The 20054-nt window shown below is 39.4% G+C and overlaps 1 protein-coding gene across 1 annotated transcript in view; it reads left to right on the top strand.

Moving 5' to 3' along the window:
- The first annotated feature begins 1981 nt into the window (after positions 1 to 1981).
- The window catches only part of Znf326 (zinc finger protein 326), a 38810-nt gene continuing 20737 nt past the window's right edge, over positions 1982 to 20054 (top strand). The window contains exons 1-6 of the mRNA XM_028782367.1: positions 1982 to 2102; positions 4114 to 4158; positions 11427 to 11462; positions 11554 to 11665; positions 13742 to 14147; positions 16417 to 16615. Coding sequence (XP_028638200.1) covers positions 2087 to 2102; positions 4114 to 4158; positions 11427 to 11462; positions 11554 to 11665; positions 13742 to 14147; positions 16417 to 16615 — 814 coding nt within the window. The 5' untranslated portion in view covers positions 1982 to 2086. The remainder of the gene's footprint in view (positions 2103 to 4113; positions 4159 to 11426; positions 11463 to 11553; positions 11666 to 13741; positions 14148 to 16416; positions 16616 to 20054) is intronic.

Raw genomic sequence — 20054 nt, 5'->3', positions numbered from 1 at the left:
TTGGTTGGATGGTGAAGGTACATTTGCTGAAGTGGACATAGGAGAAAGACTAAGGCAGACATGTGAAGGAATGTTTGGCTGAAGCACACACCGGTGAAAGGATGTTCTGTTAAAGCAAGCACATGATAGGACACCTGGCTGGTGTGTATCTGTGAAGTGTTTGTGAGCGGATCGAGCTGCCATTGCTGGCCTGTGAACTGAACTGCTGATTTCCAGAAAACACCGATGGGAGTTGCTCCAAAGAACCATTTCTAAACAGGTCCACTTCCCTAGTATCCTTTCTTTCCCACTACCACTGGTGGGTGGTGGGCTAAAAGGTAGGTTAAAGCACTTAAGAACCATCAGTAAAAATAGGTTTTGAAAAATAAAAGTTACACATAATTTTTAAAAAGTCTTTAAAAGGGGAGAGAGAGGAGAGGGAGAAGAGAAAGAGGGGGAGGGGAAATACAGGGAGAGGGTAAGGGTCAGGCAGTATCTCCATCTTTTGTTTGTGTTCTACTTTAGACAACTCTGACAGATCTACTCAGAGGCTTTGATGTGGGAATGACATGACCAGTTGGCATCGGATCCCATACAGATGGTTATGAGCCACTATGCGGTTGCTGGGAATTGAACTCTAAGAACAGCAGTCAGTGCTCTTAACCACTGAGCCACCTCTCCAGCAAGACTTTTGCAAGGAGACAGTGAGTGTCCTCACTCATGTAGTGGCCGTGCAAATGGCAAGGGTGGAGAGAGCCTAAGATATTTTAGGCGGTAGTAAGCAGATAAAAGGCTTCAGTGTGTGGCTTGGAAGTGGGAGGCTGGAGTAATGAGCGAAGTCTCGAGTGGATGGCCGTCAATCTTCTGACTGGGATTAGTGGGTGGCTGCGCTGTCAACCGCCGGAAGAATACACAAGGATAAGCAGGTCTGAGAAGGGAAATTGTGAGTTCAGTTTCCAACACGTTCAGCCCAGGTGAACAGAACACAAGCGTGGGAGGGAGACGAGAAGGAATCAGGGAAAGGGTGGAGAACAGGATGAGTCAAGGAGGGTGGAGGAGGAAGAGATGAGCAGGACACAGTGCCATACTCAGATTTGGGGCTACTGTGGTACACCTGGCTGTGCTTCCCGTTTTATTTCCTGCTTCCTCGAACTGGGTTTAGCAGATTGGTTGAATCCCGAAGAAGTGTGAAGAATTTGATTTCTGGCTTCCTATCCGGTAACCAATTTGTTACCGCCATTTGCTTTGTGAAAACAGAAAGAGAATTAAGTCATTTAAAACTGTGGTTCAAGACCAAAATAGTCTTCCCATAGTGTTCTGGAGTGAATACCTTTGCGTCTGCTCTTCTCTCTCTCTCTCTCTCTCTCTCTCTCTCTCTCTCTCTCTCTCTCTCTCTCCCTCCCTCCCTCCCTCCCTCCCTCCCTCCCTCCCCCCTCTCCTTCGAGCTGTGGACTACTTTCTTCTGCCAAATCTTTCCCATCTGTGAATTTTCAGTTGTTTTACACCCTAAAGCCCAGCAGTGGCTAGCAGCCTGTCTTAGGAGAGTCTCATGATCGTTTTGTATTTGGCAACCTGGGCTCCTGTACTCGCCCCACACTTGTGTGTCTCAGAGTAAGGAACCCCATAAGTAGTTAAAAATCTCTACTCCTCACTCCTTCAGCCAACAGTAGCCAAAGGTCGCCATGTGATTTGATGAGTTTGTGCAAGAGAAAGGAACTCCCTCCTGGACCCCGTCGCTTTTGCCAGGCTTCAACATGGCCGGCCACCCGGAGTCCTTCCAGAACATCCGTCTCCAGCCTTCAGCGCTCCCGTTTCACCTTCCGTCCGCCGCGCTCCCCAGGGTCAGGACCCAGGAGCCCGATAACCGCCCCGCTTCCCGCCCCCACGCGAGACCCGCCCACCGGCCCCCGTCGGCCAATCGAAGGCGGTGATGCGACGACTGGCAGGCCTGTCCGGCCCCGCCCCCAGCCTCACTGTGGCCTGCGGCTTCCCGGCCAGTAGCGCCGCTGTCGGTCGCGCGGGCCGGTCGTGTGGACACCGTCGTGTCGCGGGCGCTTGCCGCGGGCCACAGCGCAGCGCCGAGACCGTCAGCCCCGCGGCGTCGAGCATGGACTTCGAGGACGGTGAGCGGCGCGCGGGGCGGGCCGCCGCGGCGGGCGGGCGAAAGGGAGGCGGGCGGCCTGCGCCGGGGGTCTGTTTACCGCCTCAAGATGGCCGTATGGCTTTGTTCTGTGGGCCGCACGGCGGCCACGGGCCCGGGCCGGAGTCCTGTGGTCCGGGAACCGCACGCGGAGGTGTGGCCGGCCCGGGGGGGCGGGGGGAGGGCTGCTGCCTGCCTAAGGGGTCGGCCTCGCCCGCGGCCCCCTGCAACTTCCCGGCGTCGCCGAACGAGCGGCGACCGGGCCCACGGGGCCCTCGGGGTAAGCGACCCAGTGGCGGGTGGAGCCGGTCCTCACCGCGTCGCCCCGGGCTCTGGAATCTCGCTCGACACAGGCTGCCTCGGGCTCTTGCGATTATTCTTTGTGTGAGACGAGTATAAAGGGTGTCCCTAAGTGTTCCATCGAGGTGGGCTTCGTTTTCCCCAGAATCAGAATCTGCAGGTTATTACCACGCAGCAGACCGGGCTGTTTAATATCTCACCCCGTTTACCTGCTTGTGAATACCGCTTCTGAAACAGTTCCTTGACCTAGGGCATTTTTTTTTTTTAAGAGGTGATGGTGGTGGGGCTTGTGTGTGAATGCTACCTAAGTTAGAATTCTGGCACAGAAAGCCCCAGATGTCCTTCACGTTCAGCTAGATGGTTGCACAGCAGCCCGTGTTGGACTTGCTGATTAAATAAACCGAACTGTAACTTTGCTTTTCAGTTCTCCTTGCATTAGTTCTTACTGCCGTTCTGCCCACGCCGTGAAGTACAGTTAATTTTGCTCAACTTTTATAGGAATCAATGTCAAGATAAAGCGATCTATAGTAGTGGCAGTGTTAGGAGACAAGGGACAGTTTGTAGGATTGAACTAGGTGTAATCACGAGGAACTAGGTATTTCCAAGTAAAACCGGTTCCTTTCTTGTTAAGGAAGCTTCTGCCTCCACCAGAAATGGGGTTTGACATTGAATAAGGTGTGCTTTTTTAGCTCATGGACTGCATGAGCTTTTGATTTTTGATTTGCTACAAGAAGTTAAGACTGTCAAGTGTAAGTATAGGAAAAAGATTACCCTTTTCAGAGCACTTCAGTTGCTTTGAAATAGTTCAGCTCTTCAGAATAGCATACTGTCCTGCTTGTGCTTTGGTGTTGAACTGTGACTCATTCTGATGTAGGTGACTCAAAATTACAACTATTTGCAATAGCCAGAGTTGATATTGAAAAGAACAAGTATTTTTTAGACCAAAGTTTGATGACACTACCAACATATGTGGTGTGCCAGAAGTTAACCTTGTAGTGTGTGTGCAGAATGGGAGGAGTCAGGCAGTAAGGACATCCATTTTCTGTAGAGAATTGAAAAATAGTGGTCAAATTTGGAGTGTTGGCTTTCATTGTAGTTATAATAAAAATAATAAACAATGTTAGCTGCCCGTCCTTAGCTGCAGTTGGGCTGTAGATTTGAGTGTATCTGAATCTGATCCTGTCATGTGCCAGGGTTTGGTTATGTCTAGAAGCTCTGTAATAAATTCTGTTCTTTCAGTCTTTATTTGTTGAGTTAAATAAAGGCTTTAACATTATGCCTGGATGGATACAGCCCACACACTCATACATAAATGCATATGTGTTTTTAGACAAGCTTCTAAAGTATTTAGAGAGAACAGATGAGGTTGTGAAACAAATACTGACCTTGAAACATTTGTCTTCCATAGGATAATTTTCACGTCCATCACCCTATTTGCAAATTAGTTTTACCTTTACTTTGTGCAAATTAAATTAATACTGGGTCTCCTCCTTTGGCAGTTAGAAATATGGAAATAAACTAGTTTTTATATTTCCATTAGGCAGTGGGGATGTGTTTCCCCAGGTGGATATTTGTAATGATTTGTACCCCAGTTTTTTTTTGGTAGTTGATTTAATGGCTGAGTAGAGGAGTATGTTAAGTCTGGATTTTGCTCACACAACACTTAACTCCTTGCTGTATATGTGTCTTCCTAGATTACGTGCACTCTACTTGCAGGAGTGCTTATCAGGACTTTAACGGTGAGTATCCTCTTGCATTTCCTTTTAACTTTGCTGAGGGGATATAGTTTGGCTTTTTTTTTCATATACATACAAACACAAGTAGTAACGCAGAAAGCCTGACCCACTTTGTTTCAGATTATTCTTTTGACTCTTGATTTATAAATCTCGGTGTTAGTGTCATACTATGTATAGTGTTTGTTTTTCTGGTGTGTGTATGTGTGAGAAGTTGTACATGTACACTTGCTAGGAATCTCATGAATGACATCCAGATATTCTGCCACAGTGATAACCTCCAGTTCTGTATAGTATTTGGACTTGGGATCAGAACAAGAAGCTAGATTACATGGACTTTATATCTGTTTTGTTTTACTTATTTTCTTTCTATTTTATATCTTACTACTTTCTCAGTGATTAATTTGCAGGAAACTGGCTGAATTTCTTTTGTTGACAAGACATTGGTGTTCAGTTACATAGATGAAGTAGATTTTTATTTTGGTTCTATGCAACTTTGGTTGTAATACATGCTGCCTTTGTTTTTGAGGTCAGTTTTCTCTGACCAAATGTGTGATAAAAAGCTGTCCAAAAGAAAACATAAAGAGCCCTGGTTACTTGTTAACAAAAGCCTGATGTTGGCTTGTGATTAGCTGTAATTGTAAGAGATATGCAGAATACCATGCATATTGTTTTGATAGTTATTATCGTTAAGGCCTAAGATGATAACAGAAAAAGGAAGCACAGAATAATTTGGAGGTTAGAAGAATAAAACATTACATGAACGACGTAAGGGAGTGGTAAATAAATTCCTTTGATTACCAGAGAAATGCAAAATCCAGCTGTGATATCAAATATATATTCATGAAACCAAGGCAAATGTACTACTAAAGTCTGTGCCACTAAAAATTTTTATGTTTATGTGTGTGCCTGCTTTTCTGTGTGTATACTATGTGTGAGCAATACTCCGGAAGAAGACATTGGGTCCCCTGGAGCTGGGGTTAACACGTGGTTGTGTGCACCTTGATGTGGTGCTGGGAACCAAACCTGGGTCCTCTGCCAGAGCAGCAGGTGCTCTTGCTCTGACCGCTGAGCCGTCTTTCCAGACCTATTTTTATGGATATAGTTATTTTTTAGAATCTCTAAAAATTAAGAGATACTTCAGATTTGAGAAAGACAATACATATAGAAAGTAATGCATATTTAATGAGTGCTGAAGAATATTTTTGAAGACAGTGATGTAGTAAAATTAACAAAGTTTAATTTTGTGTCAACATTAGGCCAGGTTAGAGGATGGAAAATCGGCTAAAGAAAACCTTAATATATTTGTATGTAGGGAAATGATACTCATTTTAAAACATGTTAAGATGTTTCCTATAAGATATTAATAGAATATAGAGGATATTAATAATAAGTAGAAAACAGTTAAATAAAAATGAGTCCAAGATTTTAAAGTAAATAAGGTTAGTGGGTTTCTGAAATGATAGAAAGCTTTGCTGGAGAATTAGAGTTGATTTCTAAAGGTAGTATTTGGAATTCAAAATTACATAGGCCAAGTTTATTTCATTACTAATATTAAAAAAATCCCAAATTTTGGATCTTTTGTATTTTTCCTAATGTAACTGCAGTAGTGATTCGCCTCTGAAGATATTGCCATAATTCCTTAGAAACAGTGCCACATGGGTATTGTTCAGGCTGTAGCCTAGACCTCTTGGTGCTTCACTTTAGACAAAGGGTCCCTAACTGTGGGACTCTTAACCTCTGGCTAGTGTCTCCTACTTGAAAATACTTGGAGGGCTTAGTTGTTCGCATATTATAAATGGGAAACTTAATTTCAGGGGTTTTGTTTGACTTCTTGTAACAATATCTTTTTAGTACTTGCTGTGTATCCAGGTAATTTTCTGAGACCTGGGACTTTACCTGTGAACAGAATGGACAAATCCACCTTTGTGGCACTAACTTCCGGTCTAAAGGGATTAAACACACAAAATATAGTTTTAAAAATAATATATTGTATGTTAGAAGATAAAAATTTTGAGGGAAAGGCTCAAGAAACAGATGGCACTTGAGCATGGAATTAGAGCAGGTGAGGATGCAAACTTGGCAGTCTGAACAAAGACTGTAACATGTAACAGACTTTAGAAGTACTAACAGAAGTTGTGTTGGTTCCAAACGAAGCCAATAATAGATTGTTAGCCTTGGGTTTCCTACCTTTCTACTGAAATAAACTAGAAGGCTCTGATACAGATTTTCTCCACAGCAGGTTTTAGAAGGATTTTTATTTCTAGTCCTCCATGTTTCCTTATTTCATCCCTGCTTATGTAAATAGCAGATAGAAAAGAGAGAACATTCTTGGTAGAGGGAAATGCATGAACAAAGGAGGACTGAACTTCAGAGAGGAAGAAGACTGGTTTCACCAGAACAGACTATTTTTGCTGAGCAGTTTGAAGACAAGGCTAGAGAGGACAAAAGACATTGAAAAATCAAAGGCAATCTGCTTATATATAAGAATCAACCGAAAACGAAGACGAGGTGTGTCAGTGAGCACCGCAGATACCACCATTCTTGGCAGAGGGAGCAGTAAGTGGAAACGGGTATATACCTGCTGTGTTCTGGAAACAGCAAGGAGCCTTTTGTAAATTGAGTAGAACAAATGAGGTTGTAAGGTAGTCCTTGGGGTTAAGAGGTGATAGGGCAGAGCATATGTGTTTTCTCAACCTGGGCATTGCTGACACTTTGAATTAGCTGATATTTCTATAGGGTAATGTGTGTGCATCCCCATTTTGTGCAATCACTACAGAATGTTGAGCGGCATCCTTGGTCTCTATGTGGTAGATGTCTGTAGCACTACATGTCTAGTTATGAGGACCAGACACGTTTATTGCCAGTGCTGCTTGCCAGGTGTGTGAGAAGGAGGGAGGTGTGGCGGAGTTGCTTCTGGTTAGAAATGCAAGCATGAGGACCTGAGTGTGAATCACCCAAGTCAACAGCAGAGATAGGATCCCTGTGACTTGGTGCTCTCCTTAGCTCAAGGTTCATTGAGCAAAACACTTGATGTTGTCCTCTGGCATCTACGGGTGTGCACGCGCGTACACACAGACACACGGGTGGGGGGAGAACCACTAGTATAGGATTATAGATTATTTTAATTAAGGCTTTGACTGTTTTAAGTTGGCATAAAGTGGGAAACCATTATTGGACATGACTTATCTTATATTGTAACAGTTGTTCTAGCCTTTATCTTTAGGATTAACAGATGGGGAGTAAAAATGGAAGTAGGAAAGCCAGTTGGAAGACTTGGTAGTGATGTAGGTGAAGGTTACGGTATTAGGCAGTGCTGTCAGTCAGGAGCATGAAGGGAGTTCTAGTCAGACCTAATGTTACACCTCCAGTTCTTTTGAGCACATTTTAGTTTTTGCTGGGTGTTCCACAACTCAGCATATTATTTATGTAATAGTGATTCAAGTAAATAGAATACATTTGATTCAAATTTTTAGGGGAGATTTGTTTTTCTGGATAAATTACTTTCTCACTTAATGGTAAAGAGATAAAAGTCCTTGTAGTTACATTTTAAAAATTGTTTTAAAATGTATTTTGGTAAGCTGGAAGAAAAGTCATTTGCAGATTTCTTTCTGTTAGTGCACTGATTGTGTGTGGTAGAAAGACTCCAAACTGATGACAAAGAGTGAAAGCTGCTGTGGGGGAGAAGCTCGTGTTTCTACACAGGGCCTGGCCTGTCAGAACACTGGTCATTCTGGGACCAGGCAGGGAAATAAACACAGATTTAAAAGTAAAAGCTAAGAAAGCCACCAGTAACTCAGAAACCAGCGGAAATAACTAACCTTTCTGCCTTCTCTATCGGGCTAAAGATCACATTTAGGTTATTTTTTTACATTGAGGACTTGCAAGAAATATGTTATTTCATCTTAAAATTGTCCTCTATATGAGAGGTACAGGGATATTACTTTCCAAATAGTGACAGGCTTTAGTGTACAATATAAAAATCATATTAATACCATCAACTACTTAGGAAACCTTTAAGTGTTGGGTAGCTGTCAGGTTGACAGTGGTAGATACAAATTTTGATTTTTTTCAGTTTAAAGTATAGCTTTTTTTCTCTATAGCAACAGTTTTATTGCGTTTGTGGAAAAAAATGTCTTGCTAAATGCCCATGTCTGAAAGAAATGGGTTTGTAAAATGTAATTTATTCTTTGACAATTTCATACATGATACAAATGTATTTTTGTTATATTCGTCCGCATTATCCTTTCTAATTAATTCCTCTTGTTCTCTCTGTGCCTCTTTTTCCCAAGTCCCCCTTTTATGTTCTTGTCTCTTTTCTGTGACCTTCTGAGTTTTATTAGGGTTGCTTGAATGAGCATGGGTGTGTGTTTAAATAAACATGAAACATGGGCAACTTACCAGTGGATACCTTAAACAAAATGACGCCCTCTCCCTGAGGCGCCCCCCCCCAAATGCCTGCCAATGGTTCCTCAGCCTACTGATGGTGCTTCACGGCCCATCTCCAGTCCACGATAGAAACTGACTCACGGGTAGTCAGGAGGTAGGAGCGCAGCTGCGTGTCTTGTCCAGCAGACAGCATCGCACAGCCATTCTCTGGCTCTTACTTTCTTTCTGTCCTGTCGTCACAGCATTTCCAAGCCTTGCAGGGGATGATACTGATGTGCTTTATAGTACCTTGACCAGTTACGAATCTCTCCATTAACTACTGCCTACTGTAAAAAGAAGCTTCTCTGACCAAGGCTGTAAGAGCAGCATTATCCTATGACTATAAACGTAAATATTAGAAGGAGTTTACACCAACTCCATTTAATAAGGCCACAGTAAGGAATAGGTTCCTATGGGCCTTTGGCCAAGTTTATAGTACCATGAAAACCATAATTTCTTCTTCCATTCTTCCTACTGAAAATTCTTCTTCATAAAAACTACTTAATGCTACAATGGCTTTTCTTGGAGAGAACTGATACTTTGGTATGTAGCACAATCAATCACTTTATGTGCATTTCCTGTTTCATTACTTTGAGTAACAAAAAGATGTAATTAAATCACAATTAACAGTGATTCCACCGGGCAGTGGTGGCAGTGGTGGTGCACGCCTTTAATCCCAGCACTTGGGAGACAGAGGCAGGCGGACTTCTGAGTTCGAGGCCAGCCTGGTCTACAGAGTGAGTTCCAGGACAGCCAGGGTTATACAGAGAAACCCTGTCTCAAAAAACCAAAAAAAGAAAGAAAAAAAACCCCAATTATTCCATCAAGGGTATTTTCAAGCAAAGGCGATATAAAACTTGGTTGTTTTTCATGTGTGTGACTGTATGTGATGTTATGATTATTGTAATGGCTGCTAGATTAGCCTGGTGCTTTATACTTCCTTAATTTGTACTGAAACTCCAGTTACCCACAATGTTTGTATATATTTTTTAATGCAAATGCTATTAAAAAGGCAAATAATTTTCTTGCTATTTAATGAAAATAGTTTTGGCCTTATGGATTCCTGGAAAGGGTCTTAGGAACTCTGGTCAGCAAACTGTTCTATGATAACTGGTCCTCTAATATGCATTACAAATTAGAAATTTTCGGGTGTGATGGTGTGTGCCTTTAGTCTCAGCACTCCAGAGGCAGAGGCAGGCAGATCTACATGAGTTTGAGGTCAGCCTGGTCTACAAAGTGAGCTCTAGGACAGCCAGGACTACAAAGAGAAACCCTGTCTTGGGGGAAAAAATTACAAGCTGGTGGCATGGCTCATAGCTCACTTGCTGCTAAGCCTGACCATCTGAATTTGTGTCTTCTACTCATGTCACACACACAGCACCTCACAAATAAAACTTAGAAGTGAAGGATGAGGCCACAGCAGCAGACTATTGTGATGCTTTGTGAAACCTCTAGGATTTTGGAAATAGAAGAAAGATGATATTTATCTGAGACTGCTATTGAAAGTTTCCTTGAATGGCTTACTAGTTAAAATAGATTTTTAAAAAGTTAAAAGACTCTAAGCAGATAGTTGGATTGGGAGAAAGAGATGTTTGATGTAGTGAAAACCAACATGAAATTCAGTAGAACACCCACAAGACAGAGAGGCCCATCTCCTCATCTTGGATGCTAGTTTGCTAACCTCTCAAGTGAAAAGATTAAATAATACTTTGATTTATTTGATTAAAGTTACTTTCAGGTTTAAAAGGCAAGATTGCGAGTAGCACTTATCTATCGTCATCTTTGTTCAGAGTAGAGACATTAACTAGCTGTAAGTACAACTCAGTGCTTATAAAAATGTAAATCAAGGCCTTTAACTCAATGCTGTTGTATCTATGATAAAGATAGGGGCAGTAGTAATGAGGCATGTTAGAGGACTCTACAGAAAACATTTACATAGTTAACAGTCTTTATAGCCACTATCAATTAATTTTATGACCTTTAGTTTTTTTAGTATAGGTTTGCTTCCTCCTACACTAGAATTCTTTAGTGTTTGTGATGCAAAAATTCACACTCATTTCATTTATTCAAAAAAATTGAGAATTGAAATATTCATTGAGGCCTTGTTATTCTCAGGCACAGGGCCAAAAGATTGGTTTCAGTTTGTGGCTTTACTTACTAAAATATCTGTATCAGTAACTGAACATTTCTAGTTGAAAATATAAATGTTCTTGAGATTTTAGATATTTTGGGAGCAATTAGTATAGAAAACCAAGTGTAGTATATTTACATCATAGTATACTCAGGACAAAGAACCCTGCTGGCATTTATTAAATGCTGGCATTAAGTTTATATATTACCTTTTACTTGTAATACTGCAATACTAAGTTCCAAATATAAGGCATTATAGTAGTAGCCCTGTAGTCCACTAAACATTGCTTACACTGAAAATAATTTTAAGGCAGAATTTTGTAGTTGATGATCTAGTTTTCTTTGAAATACGAAGCTTTGTAAACAAATAGTTTTTCAATAGATTATCATTTTGCTATTTTTTATCTTTATTGAGTTAAAATGTTAATGCATATTATTGCTTTAGATGATTTGTGTGAATACATGTGTGGGTTTTTTTGTTTTTTCTTTTTTTGTTTTGTTTTTTTTAGAAGGTTTTTCTATGTAGCCTTGGCTGTCCTCAGGTTTGCCTTGTAGAACAGGCTGACCTGAATCGTAGAGATCTGCCTGCCTCTGTCTCCCGAATTCTGGGATTAAAGGCTTACAACACCACTGCCTGGTGAATATTTTGTGTTTAATGAAACATTTTGTGGAGAAAATGTTGTATTTTATTAATAATCTCTTGTTGACTGTTTCAGGAATGGATCGTGATTATGGCCCTGGATCTTACGGAGGTCTGGCATTCAAGGATATTTATCTAAAAATTCTTTTGAGTGCCAGTAAAGGTGAGCAGCATTTAATTTTTTTCTTTTTAAACTCTTATAGGGCTGGATCGTGACTATGGCCATGGATCCTATGGGGGTCAGAGATCCATGGATTCCTACCTAAACCAGTCCTATGGCATGGACAGTCACAGTGGTGGTGGTGGGGGTAGCAGGTAATAAATTGCTTAATCACTCGGCCAAATAATAAGACAGCTATACGATTCTGGATGTATTAAGTATTCCTTAGGCTTTTCTGATACTTGAATTTTGCTGCTATTGAATACTCACCTTAAATAGTTAAAGGTGCTAATTAATGGGCACAACATTTCTCTAGTCTCATTGGCAGACATTATTTTAGGAGGGATAGCATTTATCTTTTATTTCAGCGTAATAGAATAATACATTCTTTAACAGTGGACACTTTAAAAAGAACTTCTTTTACTTTTAATTTCTTATTAGTCAAAATGTCCTGATGAAATAATATAAAATATTATTGGAATATTTATTTGTTAATTATTGTTTTTTAATTGTTGAAAAAAGTTTTTTGTTGTTTTTTGTTTTTTTGTTTCTTTCTGCTGTGGGCTCTGTAACAGTAAAATAGCCTGCCTAGAGGCTTTCCCCGAACCCGTTTAGCAGCTTTCAGGGTCTAAGAAACACTTCATTTTAATTTTAAAGCAAGTTTGAAGAGCAAATTGTAATAATAGAACTATTCTTTAAATCATATCCAAGTCTTTACAGGCAGCTACTGCTTACATTAGAAACACTCGTGCTTAAACATTAGGGGTGTTGTATTAAAGCGATGGACAGTGCACCTTTAACTACATCCTAGCCTATTTCTGTTTCAGTGTTGCTACTCTGTGAGGTTTAAACCAAACAACCACAGGTCTTAGGGTTGCTCATATTGTAGTAACTTTGAAGGGGTCTGATTTTTTGAGATACAAAACTTGCTTCTAAATACAAACTAGTTAGACATTTGAGATCATCGTCCTTCGTAAACTGAAGGATCCGGATTCCTTAATGATGGGCTTGAGTGATGCTTGTTTTTCTTTGTGCTTCAAGTGTGCCACTGTGGTTTATAGTAGAGTAAAATCAAGAAAACAAACAGTTAATTACTGTCCTCTGTAATGTTTGAAATGCGAAGTTGGAAAGAGAAATAGTATTTATATGGCTACCAGGCTTCAGAATTAAATAGTATCTTCAATTGAATGACCTGTAAATCGTTGACCAATATAACCTCATTTAAATGTTTTAATGTATCAGTTATTGCCCTCTTACATTGTAAGTGTACTGTGCATAAAGTATTTCTGTAGTTGTTATCGTTCATTACCTGTGTAATTGTGAGCTTTTAAAAAACTGTTTTAAGATAACAAGCAACTTCTGTAATCCTTGTTTTGGATTGTGATAAGTAAAATGATTTGCTTTTTTCTCAGAGTTGAGACAGCGTGCTTACCTTTTAGATTAGTTTTATGTGATAGTTTTCTGATAGGAAATACTTTTTCAAATAATTGCAGGCATTATAAAATGTATTCTTTCTCATCTGCTTTGAAAATTTATATGTAGAGGGTATATGTTAGTGGTCTTTTACTTTTACGTTCTATTTTACATGTTTAGTCTTCTAGATTTGTTAGACATATTAGTCTATATCAGAGTGTTTAAGGATTGGCCCTTGCTGAAGTTTGGCAGAATGTCAAACTTTATAACCTGAGATAATTCCTCAGCTTTGGCTATTACAGTCAAAATGAGGCAGTTTTGTGATATAGATTATTGAGGTGCAAAGGATCAGTGTCACAAAGACCCCCTCCTCCCCCATATATGCAGTCTTCAATTTGTGTACCTAGGAAAAGCCAAAATATTGTAAATGTTTTGTAATTTTCAGAATTAGGGAAGGAGTCAAAGAAAGTTTAATTAGTTTGTAAACTTTAGCAAATAATCTTTTCTAAGACTAGGGCTGGGCTTTAATTATTAGACAGACGAGTCTTATTACACTAGAAACACTGCTAAAAGGCAGAGTTTAAAACTAAGGTTAACTGAGCTCAATTTGTATTTAGAAACTGACTCGGATAGCTTTCTGTCTGGTCTCCTGTTGAACTGCCCAGCCCTAATCAAGTGTGAGCAAAAGTAGAACTATGCAAACCACTATGGTATAAATGAATTTTAGTTGATAAATGTCATCTGATAACTTGTCTTTTGAATTGTCTAACATTAGTAAGCTTACTTTTGTTTTTTCCCTCACTGTGCAACTTTTCCAGGTTTGGACCTTATGAGTCTTACGACTCCAGGTCTTCTCTGGGTGGGCGAGATCTGTACAGATCTGGCTATGGTTTTAATGAACCCGAACAAACCCGCTTCGGAGGTAGTTATGGTGGTCGATTTGAGAGCTCCTACCGGAATAGCCTTGACTCTTTCGGAGGTAGAAACCAGGGCGGGTCTAGCTGGGAAGCACCTTACTCCCGTTCAAAATTGAGGCCTGGGTTTATGGAGGACAGAGGAAGAGAGAATTACTCTTCCTACAGCAGTTTTTCTTCACCCCATATGAAGCCTGCACCTGTAGGCTCTCGGGGGAGAGGAACGCCTGCTTATCCTGAAAGTACGTTTGGAAGCAGAAACTATGATGCTTTTGGAGGACCATCAACAGGCAGAGGCCGAGGCCGAGGAGTAAGTACAACAGAATCTTTTCAGATTCTTTTCAATAGTCACTCTTTTAAACCCTTTCAAGACCATGGTTTTCAACAAGAACAAACACTGTTTGTCCCAGTGTATTTTAACCAGAAGCTGAGTTATAACATTTTAGGTTGGCTGTAAAAGTTTTCCAGCACCTCAGAAAATAAGTTGCAGTGTGAGATGATAATTCATGAAGTTATCTCAAATCTCCCTGTATGAAAAAGGAGAGGTTATTAGGTTTGGTCTAAAAGGGGTTAAAAGGAGTTGCATTTTCCTTGTAAACACTAGCAGTTTTGCTAGTGAGATAGTTGTTGGATTGTAAAAGGTTACTGAACCCTTTTTGAGCTTCTGAGTAGGTTAAAGGTGCAATGTATAATACGATATTTATCCTTTGTAACTAAACTCTAGCAAGTAGAATCCCTTCGAGGTTCCACATTTCTTGTTCAACACATGAGGTCAAAAGTCAGTGATAGATAAGGAAAGCTTAGCTGTGTTTCCGTGGTGAAGAAGTTGATGTGTTCTAGATGGCAGACTGATTCGAGGTCAGTATTATTTTGCTACCTTGCTTTTTTACTGAATGTCCTATTGGCGACTGTTTAATTTTCCCTAGCTCTATTGAGAAAGAATCTCTTACTTATATATATGTCTATGGTTCCTTCCTAGGAAGTAATATTTTGCAAGTTAGTGCCTAACTGGATAAATATACTAGCTTATAGGTGTTTAATTTCAGAATATAGTGTAACAATTGCTCTTTGTGGTCTTGGGTAACTTGGTGATAAATATTTACCTATTTAGGGTGTATAGATTATGGGATTATGTAGTTTGGTCATATAAATGCTATTGTATTTTTACATTTTTATAGTATAAGATATTTTATCAAAGTCAGTGTGCTTATTCTCCTTGCAGAAGAAAGTATTTTGAGAAGAACTGTAGTAGGGCAGGTGGCTTTGACTGTTCATTAGCCTTTGAGCATCACTGTAGTTTGTCTTACTGTAGACATTTTGCACTTTTAACAGTCACCTTTTACTTACACAAAATGCATTGCACCTTTAATGATTGTACTGAAGGTTTTTCTGGTGTGACCATATAATTACATGAAACATTTGTGTAAATCTCACAGGTTAGATAGACACTTCTAATGATATATTACTATGTAAGCAGCAGTGTTGGTGTTCCGTATATGATGCTTTTTAGGCCAGTTCAAAGTAGTTGGAGTAGTAGGCTTTGTGTTTTGACATTGAAAATACATTCTAGTTTGAAAATTTGGAAAAATATTTGATATCTTCCTTGCTGTATAATTTTAGGCAAAGGATTTTTTCTTAATGAAGACTCAGGCATCTATTTTGTCTTCTTGATAGTAAAACTGAGTATTCCTGTACTTTGTATTTACCATTCTGGTCTGAGTGGACGTCTCTTTCCTTCCTTCTGTTAGCCAAGTAGATGAACTGGTAGGATCTTCATTTTAACCTTCACTTGTACAATTCCCCTTGGGACCTTCTCTTTAGATTACTCCTCAATCTTTACTTTCTAAAAGTAAGACTAGCAGAATAAATTTCTATGCACATGACCTCTTGGTGGATTTTGTTAATGGTAAAAGAAGAGGAAGGGGTACAGTGTCATTTGCTGGTATGACTCTTCGTCTATAAACTTTTGTTTCTTGGGCTTCTGGGGTCATACTGTGTTCTTTGGGTAGGAATGTGCATGGCACATCAGATGCAGTCTTTATCTGAAGTGTGTCTTGGAAGTTGATGCATGCTTATGCTTTAACTCTCCTACTTCATGCTAATGTTCCATCTCGTCTTCTCAGTCCCGTTTTCAATAGGGAGAGATCCTAAATGATTCTTTTTACTTTTAACTACAAATATGATCATCTTTTAGCTAGGTTTTAGTAAAATAAAGATTCCTTCTAAGGTCTTTGATGGGAAAACATCAAGGAGGAACTCTGAAGAGTTGTCAAGAGAGTTGTACAAGTGGTGACCTTCTGACAGGCACACGGTGTTTATGATCTCAAATAGTTTTGAATTGTAAAAATTTAAAAAAAGGACATACCCACCTATGTAATATTGGAAATTCATTGGAATTAAGTTCATGTAATAATTTATAAAATTTGTATATGTGCTTTCTCAGAGTGGACATGTAAAATTCAGTTACGTTCCACAGAATTTTCAGGTGAAAACTAGTAAATAGACGACAAACAAATTGTATTAATTCATATTTTATTTATTGACATGATGCTAATGTTTCTTGATTTCACAAATTACAGCATATGGGTGATTTTGGAGGCTTCCATAGACCTGGAATTATTGTTGACTATCAAAACAAACCTGCCAATGTGACGATTGCTACTGCAAGAGGAATAAAAAGAAAAATGATGCAAATATTTATTAAGCCCGGGGGAGCCTTTATCAAGAAACCTAAGCTAGCAAAACCTATGGATAAGATGAACCTCAGCAAATCGCCTAGTAAGTAAGACTATTGCTCAGGATGCTTTATACTTTTAGAACACACTCGTCTATGGTGACTGTTAGTATTCATATAGAAAAGTGTATGAGTTATAACTGAATCCCCTAATGTAGTTATTAGCCAGTTGTTACTATTCAAATGTATGTTTGATTGGTTTATATGTATGTATGTATGTATGTATGTGCTTCCCACAGCATGCATGTGGAAGGGCAGACTACAACCTGCAGGAGTTACTTCTGTTATTCCACTATATAGGTCCCAGGAATTGACCTCAGGTTGTCCGGCATGATGGCAGGTGCCTTTCCTTGCTCATCCATTGTCAGCTCTCAAATGTACCTTTGAAATTAATGTGCACTGGTCAGTTTATTTTTTTCTGAGCCTTAGTTACCCTTTTCTCTCTTTCTGTTTTTCTTGAGACAAGTTCTCACTATATAGTTCTGGATGGCCTAGAACCTGATATATAGACCAGGCTGGAGTATATATAGACCAGGCTGGCCTTGAACTCACAGAGATTCACTTGTCTCTGCCTTCCGAGTGATAGGATTAAGGGCATGTGTCATTACACCCAGCATAGTGTATTTTTTAAAAGGCTTTGCAGATGACTTTAATTCAGACTCCTTTCTTGAATGTTATATTTATTGTTGGAGGAGTGTATGTCATAATGTACAGAACTCTTGTCAGGACAAAGGGAAGAAAAATTTCCTAATCCTTGGCATTAGGTCATATGTTCTTCTGGAAAATTAGTTTGCTTTTAATCTTCTGGAGATGATATCTCTTAGAGATGGTCATATTTCTGTTATTACAGAGTTGGAAAATTCAAGCCCATATGGAGATGAGAATAAGATCATGAGCCAAGGGGTGGGACACACTTAGTAATAAACTTAAGAAAAAATGAAAAATTTATACTTTTACAATTTGCACTCTTAATTCAAACAAAGAGGTCCTGGTCCAATGACTGACATATATGGATCTGTGGGAGGAAGTTGAGGAACAGGAAGGGAGCCATACATGCATGATTCACTGGTTTTAACAAGGCTGTGGAGACTGACTGTTCAGAGTAGAACAGTCTTTGTGTCAAGTGCCTTATACAGACGCTAGCATGAAAGAACTGCTTCTAAGAACAAAATTAAAAAACCTCTTAGTAGAAGCATAGGTAAGTAAGTATTCATGATTTTTATATTTAACAAGGAATTTTTATACAGGATACAAAAAGCATGAGCAACAAATAAAACCAAAAGCTAAATTTCATTAAAACTAAAAAGCATTGTGCTTCAAAGGCCATCATAAGAAATTGGGTATGGTGGTACATACCTGTAATCTCAGGACTTGGAAGCCTCAGGCAGAAGGATTGTGAATTTGAAGTCATGTCAGATACATAAGACTTTGTGTCTTTCTTTTTTTTCTTTCTTTAAATATTTATTTATTTATTTATTTATTTATTTATTTAATGTATATGAGCACACTGTCACTGTCTTTAGACACACCAGAAGGGGGCATTAGATCTCATTACAAATGGCTGTGAACCATCATGTTGCTGGGAATTGAACTCAGGACCTCTGGAAGAGCAATCAGTGCTTTAACAGCCTAAGACTTTGTTTCTTTTACTCTGCATAAAATGTAAAAAAATATTTTTGCAGACTGTGTATCTAAGAAAAGACTTGTATCCAGAGTATATAATGAACTTTAATTCACTAGCAAAAAGACATAAATAACTTAATAGACACAGAATATATCAATATTTCTTCAAAAAGACCTATAATGACCGATAAGTACACGTAAAGCTCATCAACAGTCACTTATCAGATAAATGCAGAAAGTACCATATTATATACTCCATGACCTCCAGAATGGGGAGAATAGAAAAGATCTTTAACCAGCCTAGCATGTCTGTGGAGAAACTTGCTTTATAAAAAATCAGTTAATTGACTTAGAGAGGGAGGGAGGGTGCACATGTGCTTCTGGAAGATGCAGTGGACAACTTGGTGGAGTTGGTTCTTTCCTTGTAGCTTTTTGTGGGTTCTAAGGATAATTTCAGGTTGCCAGACTTTCATGACAAACACTATCTGCTGAGTCACTTCACTACCTCCTTTCTCCCTCTCTTTTGAAGATGTGATCATGCTCTGTAGTCCTGGCTGGCTCAGTATTGGCCTAGAGAATCAGATGGTTTCCATTTCAAGGTGGTCAGGTTAGCTTTGGCCACAAATAGACCATCTTAGGGTAATCCTCCTGCATTGGGTCCTGATCGTTGCAATTATGGCCATTTACCAATGTGCTTGGTAGCCATGGAGAAATGTCTGCACATATGAACAACGGGGCATGCACTTTGAAAAAAGAGACTGGCATCCCTGGTGATGAAACTGAATTATATGACTCAGCATTCCATTCCTAGAGTTAGGCCCAGAAAAACCTAGCGGTCCACACAAAAGCATATATAGCTATGTGCTGTGCAGTGATTTGGCCAAGGATGGATTGTATATACAAAGAGAATACTGAATAAGAAGTTTTTTGCAATATAAATGATGTCATATTTTTCAAACTTGTTTTGAGAAAATTAGAAACTTTTTTTTAACCAAAACAACTTTAAAATCTGAGCTTCTTATTAAGTAGTTTCATTGAAGGAATTGCTTTAAACAACAGTGATGATAGTAAGAATTCCTCCTAAAAGGAGTAGGGGAGCAGTCAAGCCCAGAATAGTTTCTAATTAAATACATTTTAATTTAAAAGTGGGTAGTTATTATAATTTTGAAATACTGACAGTGTATTTGTTAATGTTTTATCTCCAATTAAATTAAGGATTAGTAAGTGTATACAATTTGATAAAAGCATGATTTTAAAGTTTCTCATGATTTCTTTTTGGGGGTACTTTTCCAGATTGATTTATTTATATTTTATAGAACTGGAGTTAGGGATAGTTGTGAGCTCTCAGGAATGCTAGGAATTGAAGCCAGGCCCTTTGGAAGAAGACTCAGTGCTCTTAACTGTTAAGCCATCTCTCCAGCCAGCCCCAGATTGAAAGTGTTAGTAGTAACAGAGTCTTTACTGAATGCTTCCTGTACATGGCACTAGTTAAAGAATATACACACATTACTTGGTATATTTTCAAGCCAAGCTGATGTGTGATGCTTGTGTGGCAAACGTTTTACCCACTGAGCTCTGTCTCCACAGCACCCCTTCCTCCCTCCCTCCCTCCCTCCCCCCCTACCCCTCCCTCTCTCCCTCTCTCCCTCTTCATTTATTTTTATATTTGTGTGTGTATGTATTGTATGCACTTGTGTGTTACCCATATCTGTGTGTGCATATGTAGAGGCCACAGAATAATTTGGGGTTTCTTGCTGTATTATTCTTTATCTTATGTCCTTGTGACTAACTCCTTCAGTGAATCAGAAGTTAGACTGGTAGACTGCAAAGCCCTGACTCTCCTTTCTCCGCACCCCAAAG

The sequence above is a fragment of the Grammomys surdaster genome, unplaced genomic scaffold, assembly GCF_004785775.1.
Source record: "Grammomys surdaster isolate TR1022 unplaced genomic scaffold, NIH_TR_1.0 751, whole genome shotgun sequence".
Taxonomy (NCBI): domain Eukaryota; kingdom Metazoa; phylum Chordata; class Mammalia; order Rodentia; family Muridae; genus Grammomys; species Grammomys surdaster.
Note: the sequence above shows the minus strand (reverse complement) of the source record. Positions and strands in the feature narration are given on the sequence as shown.